The sequence below is a fragment of the Sturnira hondurensis genome, unplaced genomic scaffold (assembly GCF_014824575.4).
Source record: "Sturnira hondurensis isolate 20B ecotype Veracruz unplaced genomic scaffold, ASM1482457v3 Scaffold0013063, whole genome shotgun sequence".
NCBI classification, from domain to species: domain Eukaryota; kingdom Metazoa; phylum Chordata; class Mammalia; order Chiroptera; family Phyllostomidae; genus Sturnira; species Sturnira hondurensis.
In genome coordinates, this window is record NW_028085694.1 from 151,947 (window position 1) to 172,407 (window position 20,461).

The 20,461-nt window shown below is 38.4% G+C and overlaps 1 protein-coding gene across 4 annotated transcripts in view; it reads left to right on the top strand.

Annotated features, from left to right (window-relative positions):
• KYAT3 (kynurenine aminotransferase 3) overlaps positions 1-19,255 on the top strand; it is a 70,848-nt gene extending 51,593 nt beyond the window's left edge. For all 4 annotated transcript variants that reach the window (XM_037060910.1, XM_037060912.1, XM_037060909.1 and 1 more), the window contains 6 exons: positions 5,675-5,751; positions 6,720-6,809; positions 10,383-10,569; positions 14,266-14,342; positions 14,606-14,692; positions 18,860-19,255. In XM_037060910.1, coding sequence (XP_036916805.1) covers positions 5,675-5,751; positions 6,720-6,809; positions 10,383-10,569; positions 14,266-14,342; positions 14,606-14,692; positions 18,860-18,922 — 581 coding nt within the window. In that variant the 3' untranslated portion in view covers positions 18,923-19,255. The remainder of the gene's footprint in view (positions 1-5,674; positions 5,752-6,719; positions 6,810-10,382; positions 10,570-14,265; positions 14,343-14,605; positions 14,693-18,859) is intronic.
• Positions 19,256-20,461: the final 1,206 nt, after the last annotated feature.

Genomic DNA, 20,461 nt, shown 5'->3' on the forward strand with positions numbered 1-20,461 from the left:
TATATATTTTATATCTACCTACAAGAAGAAAGGGATTTTAGTTTGTTTTGGTCTCCTCTGAATTCTCAGTCCCCAGACTAGGGTCTTGCACACGGTAGATGATCAGAGAGTAATTGTTGAATAAATAAACGGGAGGTATGAAAAGGCTAAGGGAAGGATAACTAAAATCACTGTGTCAGAAGCCAATAAATTTTTTAAAAAAATGAGTGCATTCACATGTAAATGGCTGTTGCCAGCGTGATGATTACCCACACGGTGCATCGCAAATTGTTGCAGAGACACAGAGGAGACAGCAAGAATTTGAGGGGCTCAGCAAAGGAGTGGGCATGAGACAGAATTAGCTAGGCAACAAAAATAGGTGGAAAATTTCCAACAGACAAACTGATGGGTACGGAGGCAAAAAGGCCTGAAAGAGCAAGATAAACTTAGAAAATTAAGTGGTTTATAAGGGTGTGTGGTAGTAGCTGATAGATATGAAAGCGAAAAAGTAGGTGATTCTGAGGGACATTGAAAAGTATATGAAAATGGAGTCTAAACTTTGTTGAGGAGTGTTAACGACAAAACAGCCTTTCAGAGTGAGAGGCAACAAGCATTTATTGAGGTCAGTATGGATAGCTGTACTGGAATTACTACTTCAGGCGAAAGCCCAAATAATGTTCTCATTAAGAGACAAAGGCAATAAGTATTTATGAGAAAGGGAAGGGGAATAATTACATCAATAGAAGGAAGGCATTTCTGTTGGTGCATATGACATGTTAATTTTAAACAATGTTTTAATTTTCAGTCCAGTAGTCAGCCCAGCGGTCTTAATACCTGCTTTCTTGTCACCTTTGCAAACTGCTTTTTGAGACACCAGTTTGCTTAGTTCCAGTCCAAAGGTTACCTTGCCCTGTTTTAACTTCCAAAGATTTGAGGCAGGAGAGGTGCCAGGTAGTTTCTCTGGCGTGGCGGCTCTGGCTCTGTTTGTACACGTTGTCGTTCACAGGAGGTCCGTGGTGCTGAAGTTTATTTTAGTGGAAGAGCCCCTCGCAGCCTTGATATCTGCACTGTGAAGTAGTGATAGCCTTCCATCCTGAAACTAGAAACAGTTTTCCTGACAGAAATGAAATAGCTAGAAGTCAATACGAAAATCGCAGTTCTGTGCATATTTTTTCGTGACAAAGAGCTATTGAAATAAACACATCTGAGTTTTTCTGAATCTGCCATTAATAATCACTTACTAGATGCTCCTTGGTTTCACTATTGAGAGCATTCGTTATTAGACCAGTGACGGCATTTATCTTAAGTGCTCAAGAAAATTTCGTGGAGGATGATGGAGTTGATCTTTTTAAATTCTATACATTAATTTGACCACCAGAGAGAGTACCAGTGCGCATTCTTTGAGAACTACTGCAAAAGGTGTGACAACGCAGGAGAATTGGTTACATGATTGGATTTGTTTTATGAAGGTAAGAACCAGCTGCAGGTGAGATCTTAAGCGAATCAGTTGCCCCAGCAGTGGAGATGATACTGCAAGCTGTTTATGAGGAGAGACTGGGGCACGGAGGACGTCAGCAGAAGGCGGGAAGGGCCCGAGCCAGTTTGACTCTGAGAGCTCCAGCTCGGCCCCCTCAGCAGGGATGGGGCCCTCACCCCGAGACGGAGGTGAAGAGAGGAGGAGCACACCTGCGGGGGAGAGCTGAGCCGAGGAAATTCCAGCTGCCTGTGCTTCAGTCTTGTTAAATTTCAGTGTCTGTGAGACACAAAAGTCTGAAAACAACTCAATTTATAGGCTTGATGGTCAAGATGAAATTACGAGGGAGAATGTTTAAACAGAGTAGAAGGCCAGAGGTTTTCGAGGTGTGGTGTCTGAAGACAGCACACTGTGGTTCTGTGTGAACACGGCATCAGAGTCCGCCCTCACAGGGCTTGTGGATGACCTACCTCTGTCCTGGGTCATTTGAAGTAGTCCCCAGTGGACAATCATGCCAATATGGACAATTAATTTTTGCTGGATTTTTTACATGAAATTTTATCGAATTACTATTTATTTTTAAATATTTTAAATTCATTTGATTTATTTAAAATAGTTAAATATTTTTAATAAAATAACTTTAATGGACTGAATTCTGTTAAACTTATCACAGTCTTTTAGATTAAGCACAGAGGGAGAGGCATCTATCTATAATGAATGAATAGGATTTTACATTCTACCTACAGCATATGTTCATGCCTGTGTGAGAATGACTCAAAGCTTGAGTTTTAGTCAGCTCAGTTTAGCAATATTCTTTCCAAAAGATTACTTTAGATAATCTTGAAATTATTTTTTAAGCCTGTATCACATTTAAACCTTGTTATATTGTAAACCCTTCATGGTAACCGTGTAACTGAAAATATCATTTACAAGAGACATCAAGACACATACTTTTAAGTCAGATTCTTTAGTTGTTGTAACAGCCCATAAAGTTGAAACAAGAAAAAAAATGAATTCACTGTTTCATTATTTAGAGAATGCAGTTTGGTTGCATGAGAACTTATTCGATCAAATAGAGAGGTCTTTGTTACATGAAAGACTCAAAACCACTGTTCCATCAATTTGTAGAGCACAATAGTATTTCTTTAATATAACACAGCAAGGCTCTTCCAGCCACACTTCATGAAATTAGCATCATCTTCCTGTTGTCACTTAAGCAGTTTTCCCTGGTGTAGGGCTCTTCACCATGCCTCTAATCCGATTTCTATCAAAGGCCTAAGTTGCCTGTGAATAACTGTTACAGCTTCTGTGGCGACAGAAGGACCATGGGTCATAAGTGAGACGTGCAAAGACCAGTTGCCTTTCTGATGCACTGGAAGCTGAAGTTACTGATACTGGGTATAGTCATTAAGTAATCAGACCTGCCAATACTTTTTTTTTCTTACTCCAGATCACTGTGGTTACAGCGCTGTGATCACATGTTCTGCCTATCTGTTCACATCAACTTCTGTGGCTCCCCGAATCTCTGAGATTGAGAGGATATGAATATACGGGTGCTTTAAAATTATTTAAGACCCCTTCTGTTGAAATAGACAAATTTGTTCTTATTGGATCAGATTCTTGATTCACATAATATCTCTAAGTTTCCGTAAAAAAGCATTTAGTTGACAAAAGAAACCTTTCTTATATAAAGAGGTTTCTAATACACTGATATTTGTATACTAATCCATTGATATTTGGAAAATTAGTATAAAATTCTTTGCAAGCTATTTATCTGCTCAGCTTACATCCATTTTTATTTTGCTAAAGTAGCCATCAACAAATTGCTCTTTTTTAAAATATTAAATTAGATTTGATAGTTTGTGCATAAAACCTATGTTTGACTTGAGTACTTTTAATTTCTTTCATATGTAACTTATAGTGAAAACATTTTAGGATTATACTAGTTTCTCTGAGTAATTTTTATTTTCAGAGATTTTATTTCCAAGTATTGTTCTGACTAACAGGCCTTTTTGATTTTGGATATGTACTATTACTTTGAAGGCAGCGATACTTGCATTTTACAGAGTCAGACAGTAGAGTGGCACATGGGACATGGTGTTCTTTTGGAAAACTTTGGAAGTCTAGAAATGTCTCAGAACATGAAGGGTTATAATTATTTATATCAAATATTAGAATATTCCTTCTTCGAATAGACCCTCTGAGTATTTTCCCCATTTGTCTTTTCGGGGTTTTTTATACTCCACAAAGAATATAATTATAACTCTTTAGTTTACACAATTTTTTGTACCTTTACAAATATTGGCAGGTGCTTCGTGATAGCCTGAAATTATGTATACATTTATTTGGGAAATTTCTTTAACTACCTTACATTTTAGTAAGTACTTTACTTGCTCATCAGAAGATTAAGCAAACAGCTTGCCCCCTCTCCCAGTATTTATTTTTGTGTGTACCAACACTCTTAGAATGATACAAGAACATCTCTTTTATCTATCATACCTTCAAAAAACAAGTGAAAAACTTGTGGGATTGCATGTAAAGAACTTCACAACTGAATTATGTGAGGAATCCAAAAGGCAGTGTTGTAGGTAGCATTCTCAGAGGATTACCAAGAAATAATGTACCACTGTCCAGCAAAAGACACAAACTCTTGCATTTATAACTCCAGGACTTTGTTTTACACATTCCCTTTGCCCCGAATTTACCTTTCTTTCTCCTTCCCTGCCTGGCAGGCATCTTCCAAGTCTCTTACCCAAGCAAGAGACTAACCAGTTTAGTCTCTTGCTAAACCCCTAACACCTTCCATCCTTGCGTAATCCTCCTAGCCAGTTGCTATTACAGTGTCATGCTCTATTGCAAGTGTTGCCTTACTCATCTCCCACCCCCACTAGACACTGAACTCCGTGAATATACAAACTGTATCTTTCTCATCTGTGCTTCCTCTAGGCTTAGCTTAGTCCCTGGTGCCTGATCGTTACTAATAAATATTTAACGAGCAGATGAATAAATGATTTTATTAAAGATACAAATCAACTTGAAAGCTTTCACAGTTGTTTCTCATTATTCATGGAATCCATATTTGTGAATTCACCTACTCGCTAAAATATATCTGTAACCCCAAAATCATTGGAGTGCTTCTTTCTCAGACATGTGCAGAGGGGTGAAAAATTTGTCACCCGATACCCATGTTCCCCGTTGGGGTCAACAAGGCAACCCTCTGCCTTCTTGTTTCAGCTTGTACTATAAGTAAGTGTCCTTTTAATGGTGACTTTGCTGCTTAGAGTGTCTTCTGTGTGTGGTGCTGAAGTACTGTCTAATGTTTCCAAGTGCAGGAAGACTGCTGTGCATTACGGAGAAAATACTTGGCGTTAGACACGCTGCTCTGAGGCCCAGGGTCTAGTGCTGTTGGCCATGGGGATTCTAGGGGCTGACATCTAAAAGGCGTGGAGCTCCTTTCAGGGTGAAAAAAAGTTCTAAGGTTGATGGGTATACTAAAAACATTGCTTTGTACACTTTAAATAAGTGAATTATATGATGGGGGATTTATAATTCTGGACTCAGTAGGTCTGTGATGCAGTCCAAGAGTTTGCCTTTCTTATAAGTTCCCCAGTGCACTGACGTTGCCGGTGTAGGCCAGGACAGAGGTGAGCAAAATGATAGCCAGAATCACAACGAAAACATGCCACAGAATCCTTGCCTTGACCACACAGCCACTGCTAGCACTGAGTGCTGGGTGCCTCAGCCTGTGTGGCCGCCACACTGAACCAGCCCCGAACACTTCCTGCTGGCACTTCCACCCCTCCTGCCCCTGGAAACAATGCTGCTACTTAAGATTATTCAACACATTACCTATTATTGGGGGGCAATATTACAGTGTTTATAAACATTGCAGCATTTTCAACTATGCTTGAAGTTAAAGTAATATTATCTTTTAAAAAACCTGTTGAAGCCCTGCCTGGTGTGGCTCAGTGGATTGAGTGCCGGCCTGCAGACTTGGGTTCCATCCCAGTCAGGGCATGTGCCTGGGTTGTGGGTATGCAAGAGGCAAATGATTGATGTTTCTCTCCCTCTCTTTGTCCTTCCCTTCCCATCTCTCTAAAAATAAATTTAAAAACCGATTGAAATAACTACTGATCACACTATAATACATTTATATTTTTAGACTGTACCATACGTACATTGATTGGAAGCAGTTATTTAACTGTTTTTTGGTCTGTTCAGCCACTTTTCCAGGTATGTGGGAGAGGACAATAACCATAGGAAGTGCTGGGAAGACTTTCAGTGTGACTGGCTGGAAGGTAAGATGAAGAATTTAGTTGCTTAAAAACAAGTGTGTAACTTCTTGTAGAGTTTTTGTATATTGAATGCACATACATTTAGTTTACACAGGTGTTTATACTTACCGATCTTTTGCTTGTTATTTACTTGTTCCACTTTCATGTTGGGCTTTATTTTCTCTGAGAATTAATCATTTCTTTAAAATAAGAAAACTAGGTAATTTTTCATCTTATAAGTACCCAACTAATGACATTTTTTCTTGGCAAAGAATGTTCAGATTGCTGCCATTAGTATAAAAGGAGAACAAATAATAAAAGCAGTATTTTGGCACTTACACTGCGTGCCGGGTTTAGTGCTGTGTCTGCACTGGTTCCTTTCATCTTCATAACCACACTAGGAGGTGGGTGTAATCTTTTACCTCCATCTTCCAGACAGTAAAACCATAGCACAGAGAATTTAGGGAACTTGCCTCAGGGCCCACTGCTAATACGTTCAAGGCAGGGAACGCAGGCTGGTGTCTACGTCCCTGCCCTGAACCCTGCTCTCTGACCCACGATTTATCTGGTCGAAACTCAATTATCTTCAAATCTCACCTTCTAACCATGGCTGAAAAGCAGGGATCATCAAAAATGAGGCCTGCGGAGCCATTGTGGAAGATGCCTCAGGCCCTCATCCAGAGTTACTTTAATCTGTATGTCATTCGAACCAGCTTCGGTGCTGTTTCTCAGAGCTTCAGAGCATCAGAAGTAGTGAACTCACAGAGAAGAAGATAATGACTGCAGGTACCTTCTGAGACCAGAGTGTAGTGACTCCAACTGGCAACTTTTACACAAAAAGAAGGGTTGAAATAATTCTAAAACTGAACTCCTTTCATAATGTGAACACTTTAGAATTGAATATATTTAATAGTTGCATTAGGCTTACATACTCTAACAGATTTGGTACAGATGATTAGATTAAAATTTGCTTTTATCTTTTTCTTCTTCAGCTTGGCTGGTCCATTGGTCCTAATCACTTAATAAAACATTTGCAGACAGTTCAACAAACCAGCATTTATACCTGTGCAACTCCTTTACAGGTAGGTGTCACAGTACCTGGGGTTGAGGCGTGGTCTTTTGGTGAAGGTGCTGTGTTTACGTTGTGTGTTGTTTGGTTCTTTCCTCATGCCCTCGTTGAGTAGAGCTCCTAGTATAGTTTGGGGATTTAGGAGCAGACACATAGCCATTGCCATTAAGAATAGTTTGGGTTTTTTGAAATATTAATACATCAAGTTTTAATTTGGAACACTCCTGCTTGGCTGGTGGGGTCACAAAGCACTATAACGTCTCCAGAGGACGGTGGCAGCTCCGAGCCAAGTGAGAGGCGTTCGTGTGCTGTGAGGCAGCAGCACTCTCTCTCCTGGGAATGCCCGCCATAACTATTATCTGCATGTGTAAGAAGCCCTGAGTGCACAGCCATTTATTGCAGGAGAGAGAGTAAAGTTATTTTCCATCCATAGGCAGTTGGTTTAAGTAAGCCATGATCTATCTAAACATTTAAATAGTGTAGGACTGTATTAGCATCCTGTTTCTCCATAACACATCACCACACACTTAAGGGCTTAAAGCAACACAAATCTGGTATCTTACAGTTCCAGGGGTCAGCAGTTGAAATGCGTTTGGCAGGGCTAAAAGCAGGGTGCCAGCATTGCCATGTCCCTTCTGGAGGCTCTAAGGCGGGGTCCAGTCCTTGTCTTTCCCAGCTTCCAGGGGCTGCCTGCATCCTTGGTGCACGGTCACATCACTCCAGCCTCCGCTTGTGTCAGCACACACCCTCCTGCCCCCTGCTTTCCCTTACAAGAATCCATGCCGTTGAATGGGAGCCCAGATATTCCAAAATCATCTCTCCATCTCAAGATCCTGAACTTAAAGCCTGTTTACACAGTTCACTTTATCAGACAAGGTAACATATCAGCAGGTTCTGGGTATTAAGACGTGAACATCTTTGGGGGCCATTATTCTGACACAATGGTTGTTTAAAAATTGGAGAAAGGGGAATAGTGAGGAAGCTCTATAATTATTCATATGAAAATGTTTCCAGAATATAATGTAAAGTAAAAAAGCAAGGTACAGAGCAGTGTATATTTATTTATGCTACATTCTGGATAAGAAAGGGGGAAACTATTTGCTTATATGTCCTTAAAGGATCTCTGGAAGGATCCAAAATGAAACTAGTAAAAGTGGCTGTCTGTAGGAGTAAGGGGAACAGGAGAAGTTAATGGACAGGGAGAGGGGTAGGTGAAAGGATTTTTATGTGTATTTTTCTGTATTTCCCTTTTTAAAAATATTTATAAAGTACCATCACTGTATGAATAATCAGAACACTGAAAAAAAATATTTTTCTGGAAAGCAGTTAAAAGGCCAAAGAATGAAATATGTAGTCACTTTAAAATAATACCATGATAAAGGCTAGTTCTGACATTTGCTTTTATTATATAGAATTAAATTCATTTCTTCCTCTGAAAATAAATCCATTCTCTTATTCAACCAGTGTTCACTGAGTATGGAAGACAAGCAGATAAAGATTCCTGCCCTCATGGACCGTATAGCACAATGGGGAGGCATAAATAATAAACAAATAAATATCTTAATAATATAATATTTCAGATGTTGATAGATGCAATGGAGAAAAATAAAGAAGTGAAGATATAAAGTGCGAAGGAGGAAATATACAATGCTAATTATAAGTGCAAAGGCCCTGGGGTGGGCAGCCTGGTTGTGCCCATCAGTGAAGAGCACTGAGGCTGAAACAGGATGATCAGGGGAGAAGAGCAGGAGGAAGTAAGTCAGAGAGGGAGGTGGAGGCCAGATGAAGGGTGTGTTCCTCAGGGTGGAGGCTGAGTGAGACAGGAAGCCACTGGAGAGTTTAGAGCACGGGAGTGACATGATCTGACTTATCAAGGGGACTCTGGCTGCTTGGTTGAGTTAGAAGAATGTTGAAGCGATGAGGGAGAGAGCTAGCGATGGACTAAACCAGTATGTGGAGGGTGGAAGTGGTGAAAAGTGACTGGGTTCTGGATATTTTTTGAAGGTGGATGCTGATGATTGCATGTGGGTTACGAGGAAAAGAGAAGAGCCCAGCATAATTCCACAGTGAGGACATATGTTCGTGTCTCCTGGGCTTTGAATTTCCTGGGGTAGTACCTCCTGCTGTAGGGAATAGATGTTACTAAGGAAAAGAAAGATTCGGGTGAGAATCTGGAACAACTTTTTGAGAACCGTCTTACTGTCCATTTCAGCTAAGTGGCCTGTTTTGTTTTCCATTCCTTCAAAAAACCGTATTTGGAAACTGGCCCGGTTTTCAGGGGAACCACAGATTCCTAGGCTGAAGCAACCTGTGCTTATTTATCCAAGGTTTTTTCAGTACTGGGGAATCGCTACTATTAATCCTTTTTTTTTTCTGCTGAATTTTTTTGGCATGCAGTCTTCTCTGATTTAGCTCTTCCCCGTCTCTCAGTGTTAACTTTTGCCATGCCCTCTCTCTTGCTGCCTACCCGCAGCCACACTAGACTTCTCTCCTTCTTCCAGAAAAACAAATGGTATCCTGTTTTGTTCATGGAATTGTTTTCCGTCTCATCTCTCCCCCTGCCCTCACCAGTACACACTAATCGGAGGCTTCATGAAGGCAAAGACCATGTTTATCTTGTTTGTCATTATAGCACCAGCGTTTATCACAATGCTGGTTTTAACATACTCAGTTCATTTACTAAGTAATTGAATGTGTCCTCTACTTCTTGATACCTCTTGATTGTGATTAATTTCCTTAAAATTTGGCCACTTTGCTCTGCCTTTCTGTCTCCTAACTGTCCCAAGTTCTTGGTTAGTTGCTTGGATCTCCTCATTTGCTCTGAGAACCAGTATCTCTAAGTTGAACCAGTTCACACTTGCCCACCAAGCCTCCGCACTCCTGGTTGGGTAGGTCCGTGTTCTTTTTGTGCGCCCTGGTTTACACATGTTGACTTGTTCCTGACCTGTTGCCCTCTCAGACACCTGCCTAGTAGCCTTGGCTTTTCTCTGGGCCCAACTTCACCCTTATGTCTTCCAACTTTCCTGAAGAAAGGTGAAGAAGACACTGGCAGGCCCCAGAAACTTATTTCTAATACCTGTGGCACTGAGACCCTCTTCTTAGAATATGGATGGTTAGAACAGGGATTTGCACACCTGTGAGGAATGACACAGGGGGTCAGCTTTCCTTTCCACTATGTCCTCCAAGGTAAGGGGGAAAGGCTGGCCAGTTCCTCATTTCTGTCTTCATCTTTTAGACTTAGGTCTAACAGTCATTCTGCACCTCACCTCAGAACAAAATAACATGATCTCTTTTCATTTCCAAGTGTGTCATCTTTACATAATACCACTTTTTCCATTTGAATTTTCATGGCTTATTCTCAGTTCTTCACACTGCATTTAATCATTGACTTGCAACTGATTCCTCCGTTAATTCCTCCATTAACCCCTAGGGTTTAGCATAGGTTCCCAGGGATTCAGCTGTAATTCCCTGAATGACTGTTTGGCCAATAATATTGTTACTTGGTATTTATTTATTATACTAATAAACTCAGTAATAAATAACATTTCCATATTTCCTTGTCATGTTTTTTAATCTCAAAATACAGGAAGCCTTGGCTCGAGCATTATGGATTGACATCAAGCGCATGGATGACCCAGAGTGTTACTTTAATTCATTGGCAAAGGAGTTAGAAGTAAAAAGAGATCGAATGGTACATTTACTTGAAAGTGTTGGCCTGAAACCCATAGTTCCTGATGGGGGCTACTTCATCATTGCTGATGTGTCTTTGCTAGGTTTGTAAAAGCTTTTATTATTGGAAATACATGGAAACTCCATGTGTGAAGTTCTATCAGAATTATGGAGAAAAATGGGTGTCGAGGCAATATCAGCATTTTATCTATGAAAAAATGGATTTTCACAATGTTAGTGTTTTCCTACAGTCGTCTGGACTTTCGAGTCCTTGACCTGAATCGTGAGGGCTGTTACACAGTTGTGGAGCGAGCTGTTTTAGGTGTTCTACTAAATATTGACCTTGCTGTCGTCTTGTGCCAGTGTGTGACTTAATCACAGGTTCATGAAATAGTACAGGTGCCCCGTGTCCCTTTGAGTAAAATTTTAGTTTTCTTTTTACTTGAGCAAAACAAGATTTCTAGACTGTCAATGCCACCGGGGAATATTTGCCACTTTAGAATATACTGAAATGAACTAAAGAAGGAAAATCATATTTATTGAGCGTCCACTACATGCCTATCACTCTCAAACACCCTTTTGAAGAAGGCACCATTAGCTCCATTTTTTAAAACACAAAGACTTAGAAAGTTTTAAATAACTGGCCTGAAGTCACACAGCTAGATTCCACATGATTTTGTTTCCAAAAAGCAATGGTCCGTTATACTACCCAAAGCTGTTGTATGTGTCCTGGCATGTCATATAAATCTAAAGTTAGAAACACACTAACATTTTATATGTAACTTATTTTCTTCAAAAAGTATAATGTTAGTAATAGTTCATTTAAAAGCATAATTTATTCAGACAGAAATTATAGCCATTATAAATACTTTTTAAATGTTGTAAGGTTTTTATTTCAATGAAGCTATACGCCACTGAACTCAAAAGCCTTTTGTTTATTCCAAATTCTATAAAACTGGAAAATCCTAATTTTATAATAAAACGATGATTATTATTATTTCTTCATTTGTTGGGAGAGAAGCAGAGGCCATGATGACCAGAGATTCTTGCAGTCTCCTCACCAGAGAGCTGTATTTGTCAGGCTCCTGAGCTTTGTTTTTATTTAAACCCCTACAATGTCGTATACTCTGAGGTTTGGAAATTGGTTTCTTTCTATTGGGTCTAAATGTGCAGCTTATTTCATGAAATGACAGAAAGAAATAGCACGGTTTTCATTGCTTGTCTTTTTGCTTTTAAATTGGAAATCCAAAAGATTTTCAACATGAATTACTTTGAAAAAATTGATTTGTACTTTATCTGCTCTCCAAAACAATTTGAGCTAACTCACATTAAAAGTCTTTTATGCAATAATATATAAATAGAAATGTTTATAGTAGAAAATCATTATTACATAGGACAAGGAGGAAGCAAATATTTCAGTCACATAGGTGTATTCAGTATTGTAATTAGCATTAACTTGACAATGGCAAAGAGAAAACTAGAATTAGTTACTAAATTGTTGAATAAAAGGAAGCCGAACAGCTTTTTAGATAAGAAGAATTCTTCCCTGGAACCCAAATTTTCCAGATAGTAAATTCTAAAAGGAATTCATCACATTGTGACATTAAATATCAAAAGGACAATGATGCAACTTTTGCTTGGATTATTGCTTTAGGCTCTTAAATAGTTTCCCATTTTATCTTTAGTCAATCTGTTCTGCAAACCATACTGGTTTAGGTCTTAGATCTTGACATACTGTGGTTGTACTAAGAGCAGAAAGGATCTGGGTTAGAAAATATTTTGTACTGATGGAGAAAAGAGAACTCCATTTTTATTGTTCTCCTTCACCTGTGGGAGAAAATGTAGTATCTCTAAGACTGTTCTACATATGAAGACAAGTTCATTTCATTTTACTTTTTTATCTGCTCAGACTAATTTGAATGTAAAACTTCTTCCATGTACTAGAGATTTGTCCTACCATTTACTAAAGACAAAAGGAAGCAACAAACTCATTTGATGGTGGCTTGAAAATTAAAATGAAGTATTAAGTGAATGAACATAGTATATAGTTACTTACCTTTAAAATGGATAGCAGTGGTTAACTGATTAACATTTTTGAGCACTTATGATACAGTTGGTATTATGCTAAGGGCTTTATGAGTGTTACATTCTCACTAAAGCCCTAGGAGATATAATGGTGCCATTCCATCCTCTTGGTAGGTGAGAAGGATGAAATACAGAGTTAACTAGTAAGTAGCAGAGCTGGGCTCCAAACCCCGAGACCCATGTCCTCATCAGGGAGCTTATCTTTGTTCTGCCCTAGTCAGCAACTTCCTAGACCAGTGAGTTTCATCCTAGGTCTAAAAAAGGAGACATTTGATTAGAAGACAAGGTAGCAAATAATTATTACAGTTGTTTTAGTGAGATACTAAGGTCCAAAATTGTGGAGGAGATAGTGGAAATAGAACAGCCAATTTTGATTTTCGTAGGTTACTTAAATACCCAAATGCTATTATAATATGTTTCAAACTTAAACCTTTAGTAAATATTTTATTTAGTTCCATTGAGGATCGCTGACTCAAATATTCAAAAGAAATAGTTTTCAACTTTCTTATAACTAAAAAATCTTCAGACTTGTATTTATTCTCTTCTTTTCTTTTAAGGACCATTTTTTTCTTAACTTTCAAAGTGATCACTTTTGTTAGAGCCAAACCTGAATTAAATGCACATACATATATATAGTGTGAAATAACTTGAAATAGTAATTTAGCTTCCTCATCTATAAAGTGAAGATTATAGCTACCTCGTAGAATTGTGGGACAAATAAATGAGTGAATCATGTAACATACTTAGCATATATTAAGTGCACAATAAATGGTAGAGTACTATTAGCATTATCATATGGAATCCTTACATTCTTAAAGCACAAGGGAGATTGGAAATAAAAATCATGAAATAAATACATAGTAAGATTTTTTTGAATATAGGTAAAACTTTCTTCAAGGTTTTTACACCATTAATTCGAAGAGACCCAGTAAATGTTTATATTTAGCAAATAAAAGAAACAAATAACTGTCTAAATCTGCTTTAAGCAAAAATTTCATTGATGACAGTAACCATCAATCTTAGTAGCTTTGGTCCATGCAGAAAGGTCTCAGAGTACAAGTTGATAAAGTTGAAACAAGACCAAATCCAGACGGCTGAAGCTGAATGCCAGACCAATATCGCCCAGCCCTTAAAGCAAGATTGGAGTAAGAGACAAAAATAGGAATATCTGTTTGAAGATTTTCCCCAAATTTAACATTTTTAAAAGCATAATATATGGAAGAAAGAGGTAAACAATAAGAATATCACTTGGAAGAGCCACACCGATACTTTTCCTTTTATAAATAAGGAGTAATATTAATTCCTTCAACAAACATGCTTTTTATTACTTATGTGCTAGACACTGACCTAGGAGTTGGGGATAATGATAGATGGCAACACAGACACTTCACCTTGTGGATGACTTTTGGCGGATACAGGTGTTACTAATGAATAATCTTTAGACGTCCTCCCCTTAATAATGATCATAGAGTTTGTGCTCTTTGTAGATGGAAAGGCGACCCTCTCCTTTCCTTCCCCTTTCCTGCTCTCCTCCAGTGCTAAGATGTGTTTAAGTTCATCCACGATACCTCGCTTCCCACCTCGCCATGGGCAATGTGAGACACCAGCAGATTTTTTTAATATCTTTTAAGAAAACTTTGAATTTTGACAGATTTAAATTAAATACATATTGCCTCAAATATAATGCATAGGTTATCGGATTTTTGTTGTTTTAGAGGCAGATCTCTCTGATATGAAGAACAGCAATGAACCTTATGACTATAAATTTGTGAAATGGATGACTAAAAATAAGGTAATGTTTATTGGCCCTTACAACAGTGTGCTGTATTTTATAGTTAATTTATGAAGGAAAGCTACTGACATGCTGTGAATAGTGTTAACTCTTGTTTTGTTACATGATAGCCTATTTGGCTATTTGGAAGATTTTAACATAATTTTTGAGGGCAGGAGAATTGTGAATACTTAGAAGTACCAATTTTTTCTAATGTTTATTTCTAAAATTAGTATTTGAAGTATAAGTGCTTTTTTAATTTTAACTTCCTATTTACTTTTTAGAAACTGTCAGCCATCCCAGTTTCAGCATTCTGTAACAAAGAAACAAAATTACAGTTCGAGAAGTTTGTGCGATTTTGCTTCATTAAAGTAAGTTTTATGTTCTACTAAAAAACATACTTATAATGTTCTTCCTCCTTATTTATAAATCACCATTTTTTCTATTGCTAGACAGGATGTGCTTCTAAGCATTTTTGAAATTTTGTCTTGCTGCTCTGATATTAACTGCCTACCAGAACAAATGTTGAGTTTACAACGTAATCAGAGTTCTTACCATGTAACAAAACAATGTCAGACATGCAATCAAAAATTACTAGACATGGGAAGATACAGGAAATTGTGACCTGCCCTGTCGGGGTGGCTCAATTGGTTGGAGCATTGTTCTGTACATCAAAAAGTCTGTTATTTTGACCCCTGGTCAGGACGTGTATGATAGGCAATCAATCAGTGTTTCTCTCTCTCTCTCTCTCTCTTCCTGTCAAGTCAATTTAAAAAATATCCTCATGTGGGTAAGGATTGAAAAAAGAAATTGTGACCTTTATTGTAGGAAAAAAGCAGTCAGTAGAAACAGATCTCATATGACTCAGATGTAGAAATTAGCAGAAAAGGACTTTGAAGCAGATACTACAAATAGGTTCAAGCAGTTAAAGGTAAATATGGTCATAATGAGTGAGCACATTAAAACTATTTTAAAAAACAAGTGGAAATTTGAGAACTGAAAGGTGATAACTGATGTGAAAATGTATGTGGCTTAACACACAGAGCCCTGGGGATGGCGGTGAAAAGGGGTCCATTGGAATATAGATTCAATCAGAAGAACAGGGAAAATTGTTTGTAAAAACTGAACAGAGCCTCAGGCAATATCAAGTGACAATGTACATGTAATCGGAGTCCAAGAAAAAGAAGAGAGAATGTAGCAGAAAATATCTTTTAAGAAATAATGGACAAAATTTTCCCATATTTGGTGTAAAGCAACTTATAGATCTAAAAATTTAGTGAACCACAACAGGATTTAAAAAAAACCCACACCAAGAAACGCCGTAATCAAACTGCTGAAAACCAAATATAGTGATAAGATTTTGAAAGCGGCCAAAGAATACCTATATTTCACGTGTACAGGGGCAGGTATGAGTGTTAGCTAACTTTTAATTGAAAACAACAGAGACTAGAATACAGAGAAATGGCATCTTCAAAGTGGTGCAATGAAACATAGACCAGCCCAGAATTCTGTATCTAGGAAAGTATCCATTAAAACTGAATATGACATATACATCACTGATATAAGAAGCTAAAAGAATTCATCATCAGCTCTGTCAAAAAATCTGAATGTATTATTGCCATTTTTAGTGTGATTGCTACTGAGACAATCATTCTGATGTCAAGGTACTCTCTATACCAATATATTCACCTGTAAAGCCAGTCAGATTGATGTAAACATTGTTTCCAACTTTTAGAAACAACCTATGGACTATGAAGGACTTATCCATAATAGAATATAAATGTTAACAACCTAACAATGTCAACACTTCATTGACTAAAATGTAGTCAAGTAAAAGAAAGGGTAAGGCTGTTAAAATTCTCATCTCGCAGTGGTATCTAGAAATAGAGGTATATTATTTGAATACTAATAGAACTAGTAGGAGGAAAAAATAATGTTAGACTTCCAGTTTTAAAATGATAAACACAGCTCTTGTTTTCTTTCTTCATGGAAATTATTTGTATTTTTTTTTAATTTTATTTATTTATTTTAGAGAGAGGGGAAAGGAGGGAGAAAGTGAGGGAGAGAAACATCATCAATGTGTGATTGCCTCTTGTGCGCCACCTGCTGGAGACCTGGCCCACAACCCAGGCATGTGCTGTGACTGAGAATCAAACCAGTGATCTTTTGGTTCACAGGCTGTCACACAATCCACTGAGCCACACCAGCCAGGGCATGGAAATTATTTTTAAAAATCAACTAGAACAATGCAGAACAACTTCAAAAATTCCTCGTTATGATAAAGAGTTGCCAAAAACAGTAAAGGTGATGGTAGAGAGAAGAAACCTAGAAAGGCTCCCCTTCTACATCGTCAAATTACAGACAAAGCCATCAGGTTGCATATTCATTGTGCAGAACAGTAGGAACAGCGAGCGCGTGGGCAGTGAGAGCTTCTGCAGACCCACCTGGCATCGTGGTGGAGGTGAGGTGGAGACACACAGGCATGCCATCTAGGACCTATGTAAGGGTCCTAGAGGTTCTCATTGGGCCATAAATTTGCCTATTCATCCTTGTCATTTTTGCTAAAAGTTGTTTTGAGACAATGTGGAAGAACTAACATTAAATTGGCAGTAGCCAATTACTTAGTTGACAAGAAGTACAGCCTAAAAGAACTCTACATCAATCGTGTTACATTTTATGAGAGTGTTGGAGAATTTCTGCTCTCTTCTAGTGCTAGTCTGGCTCCTCCAGAAATTTAAAAAGTTCAGGGAAGATAGAGTAAGGTAATATAAGAAAATGAAATGGTAGCTGTCTGAGCTCAGATAGAAAATTCAAGGGAAAAAATAAAGCTATTGGGAATTTATGCTAAGATTGGAAACAGCCCAAAAAACACTAAATACTTGTGTAAGCAGATTAAGGATAGAAAAGAGTGAGCAAAAAGAAGTGAAAAAGAACAAAGAATTCTTAAATATTTGAAAAATTATATGTGGAAGACAAAATATGTAGTCACTGAAAAAAAGCAGAACAAATGGAACCAGGAAAGAGTTTTATAGCTTTGTCTTGAGAATGTTTGTTTCAAAAAACAAACAAATCTAAAAATTGAAAAGGAATGCCTTATCTGAGGAAAAACTGTCACAGAACAGTTAACACTGAGATACACCTTAGTTAATATGTTGGACTTTAGAGGTAAAGAAATAATCCTTTGGCATCTAGACCAAAAGGTCAAGGCCTCCATGGGGCTGGATACGAGCACCTGTGTGGACTCACCTCCTTCACACCAACATTTAATATCGGAAGATAGTGGGGCAGCGCTGAGGGGTCCCTAAGGGAAGCTGGCACAGTTGGAGAGACTAAAAAGGAAAGGATGGCAAAACATGCCAAGAAAATGGAAATTAAAAAACAGATTGTTCGATTTTATGAGACACTTTCATAGACTGAGAATGGAAGTGTAATGTGTACTCTTTGATTTGTTTCTGTATTTATATATTAATTTGATTGTTTTCCTTTTGGAGGTCTGCCTTTGCCTTTGTACTTTGGAAGTGCTTTCTACTTGAGATCACATATCGAGAGTAGGATGAACTTGAGGGTATTAGACTAAGTGAAGTCAGTCAGTCAGAGGAATACAAATACCATGTGATTTCACTTATAGGTGGAATCTAAAGAACAGAGTACACAAACCAAACAGAAAGAGACTCATAGATACAGAGAACAGAGGGATTGTTGCCAGAGGGGAGGGTGGTTTGGGGACTGAGGGAAAAAGGTAGAGAGATTGAGAAGTACAGATTGGCAGTTACAAAATACTCATGGGGATGTACAGGAAGTATAGGAAATACATCAGTAATACTGTAACAACCATGTTTGGTGCCAGGCAGGTACTGCAATATCAAGGGGTATACTTTGTATGTGATTGTCCAACCACTGTGTTGTACACCTGAAACTAATACAAAATAATATTGAATGTAAACTGCAATTGAAAAAATTTTAATGTTTTTAATCTATAAAAAAGTAGTAGGTGTCTTTGATATCAGGATAGTAGCAATAAAGTGCCCAGAATTGGCAGCCGGCATCATAAAATAGTATGAGGCAGTGATTGGCATCACACTTCTCTAGTTCCTCTACTATTGAATTCTCTTGAGGTTCATTCACTTTTCTAGCCAGATAGCAAGGGGATAAAGCATTACAATAATTGGTTTGTTTGATTTGCTACTGGGCTCCTTAAAGAGCTTGGGACCTGTGTACCCGGCTACCAGAGTAAGGGAAGGCACTGCAGACTTGCTTTACCAGGCTTTGTCAGCACTGCTGCTGAGGTGGTGGCTTAATATGGACAAGGCTGCTGGGAAGGGGTGCTCCGTAAAGAATGCCCTGGGGCTCTGTCATACATGGAGGCCAAGGTCAGGCTGGGCTCAGTTCAAGGTCCCAAGAGTGGGAGAGCACTTGTTTCCCAAATCACTACATGACTCTTCCTGGTCAATGGACTATGGCATATTTTTTAGATTTAAATCTTTACTTCATCTTAATTTATTTTGATATGTAACAATGATTATTCCATTTATTTACAGAAGGACAGTACACTGGATGCTGCTGAAAAAATCATCAAGGCATGGAGTAGACAGACGTCTTGATAAATGCAAACTGCTTTAATGGTTCTCTTAAATGACCTAATATGGAATTGGTATTAGTACCACCACTCACTGAATTGTGCAAAACAAATATTTCAGTACAAATGAAATTTAAAGAAATATTTCCATTGATTTTCCAAATAGGTTAATCCCTAACAATATTCGGAAGATTTGCATTTTTTTTCAGTTGAACTGTATTAAAACACCTCCCACTAGTATTTTATGAGCATCAGTACAGCATTTGGATAAGAACTATGAGATTCTGGTTTATGCCTAACCTCTCTGTGCTGCAGTTTCCTCATCATAAAAGGGGAATAAAGAATAGCACCTACTTTATATGAAGTTTGTGAATTGTATGTAAGAATGAAATGGACTGAATGATGGAAAGCCTAGCAAACACGCTCAACTAATGTTAGCCAATTTTACTTCTCTGCCACTTGTAAAGACTCTTCACCAGTTACATTCCCCTGACTCCATATTTTGGCTTTATGTACCCACCCATAGTTCCTTCCTTCATTTAGTATTGACTGAATTCTGCTCACAGTTTGGCCTCTATGCCAAGTACTGCCATTACCTGGGATGGCTTCAAAGTCCATGTGGATTACCTAGGCTTTTGGCACTTAGAACATCATCTCTGGTGATGGTCACCTCCACCTCGGCCACCCACTCCCTTGGCCGCACCCTGAACCTTTCATTATCCTGGGCTGTTTCACCGTGAAGATAATAAATTAGTCATCTCACACTGTGACCTCCTATCTACAATATTCTTGTTCAATCCATGTACGTCTTTCTCCTTCCCTCCTCTCAAAATATCACTTCTAACTCAATATACTGGTAATTTTGAACCTATTATTTCTCCAAAAATGGTCTGTGGCCTTCTTACATCATAATCAACTAGGATCCTTGTTGAAAATGTATTCTGGTCTTCACCTGAGACCTACTTAATAATTATTTCAGAATCTGGCCCTTTCCAGGTGATTCTCATATCTACTAAACTTTGGTAACCACTGCTGTGGTCTGTAGAATGCCCTATTTTATTCCCTGCAGCTCCCTTATGTCTTCACTTCCTTTGTCACCAGCTTTGATGTTATCATCTACCATTCGGGCTGCTGAGAGCACCACTGTAGCAGAAGGCACCCCGGGGTAGGTTCTGACAACCATGAATGCACACTGTTGATGTTGGCTCAGCCTAACTCTCCTGTAATCCCCTATGAGCCCTCTCTACCTTTTACTGCAGCAGCAATTTCTCACATTCTCCCTAATAAAAATATCCAACCTTATCCATTCTAACACCTCAAAGCCTGCCACCACCAGTATAATTAAGTCATGTCACCTCCCACTTTTGTGAAAAACAAAACAAAATTTAAAAAAAAAAGCAACCAGACTAGCAATCTCAGCTGGGGTCCTAAGAATGAGTTTTGACACATACATGAGCATCCATCCTTTTTTCATTTCCTCCTGGGGGTGGGGACAGACTCCAGTTGATGGATGGTTTAAACAGTACATCAGCCATCCAAAAGGAGGCCAGAACCTCAAGGGCCA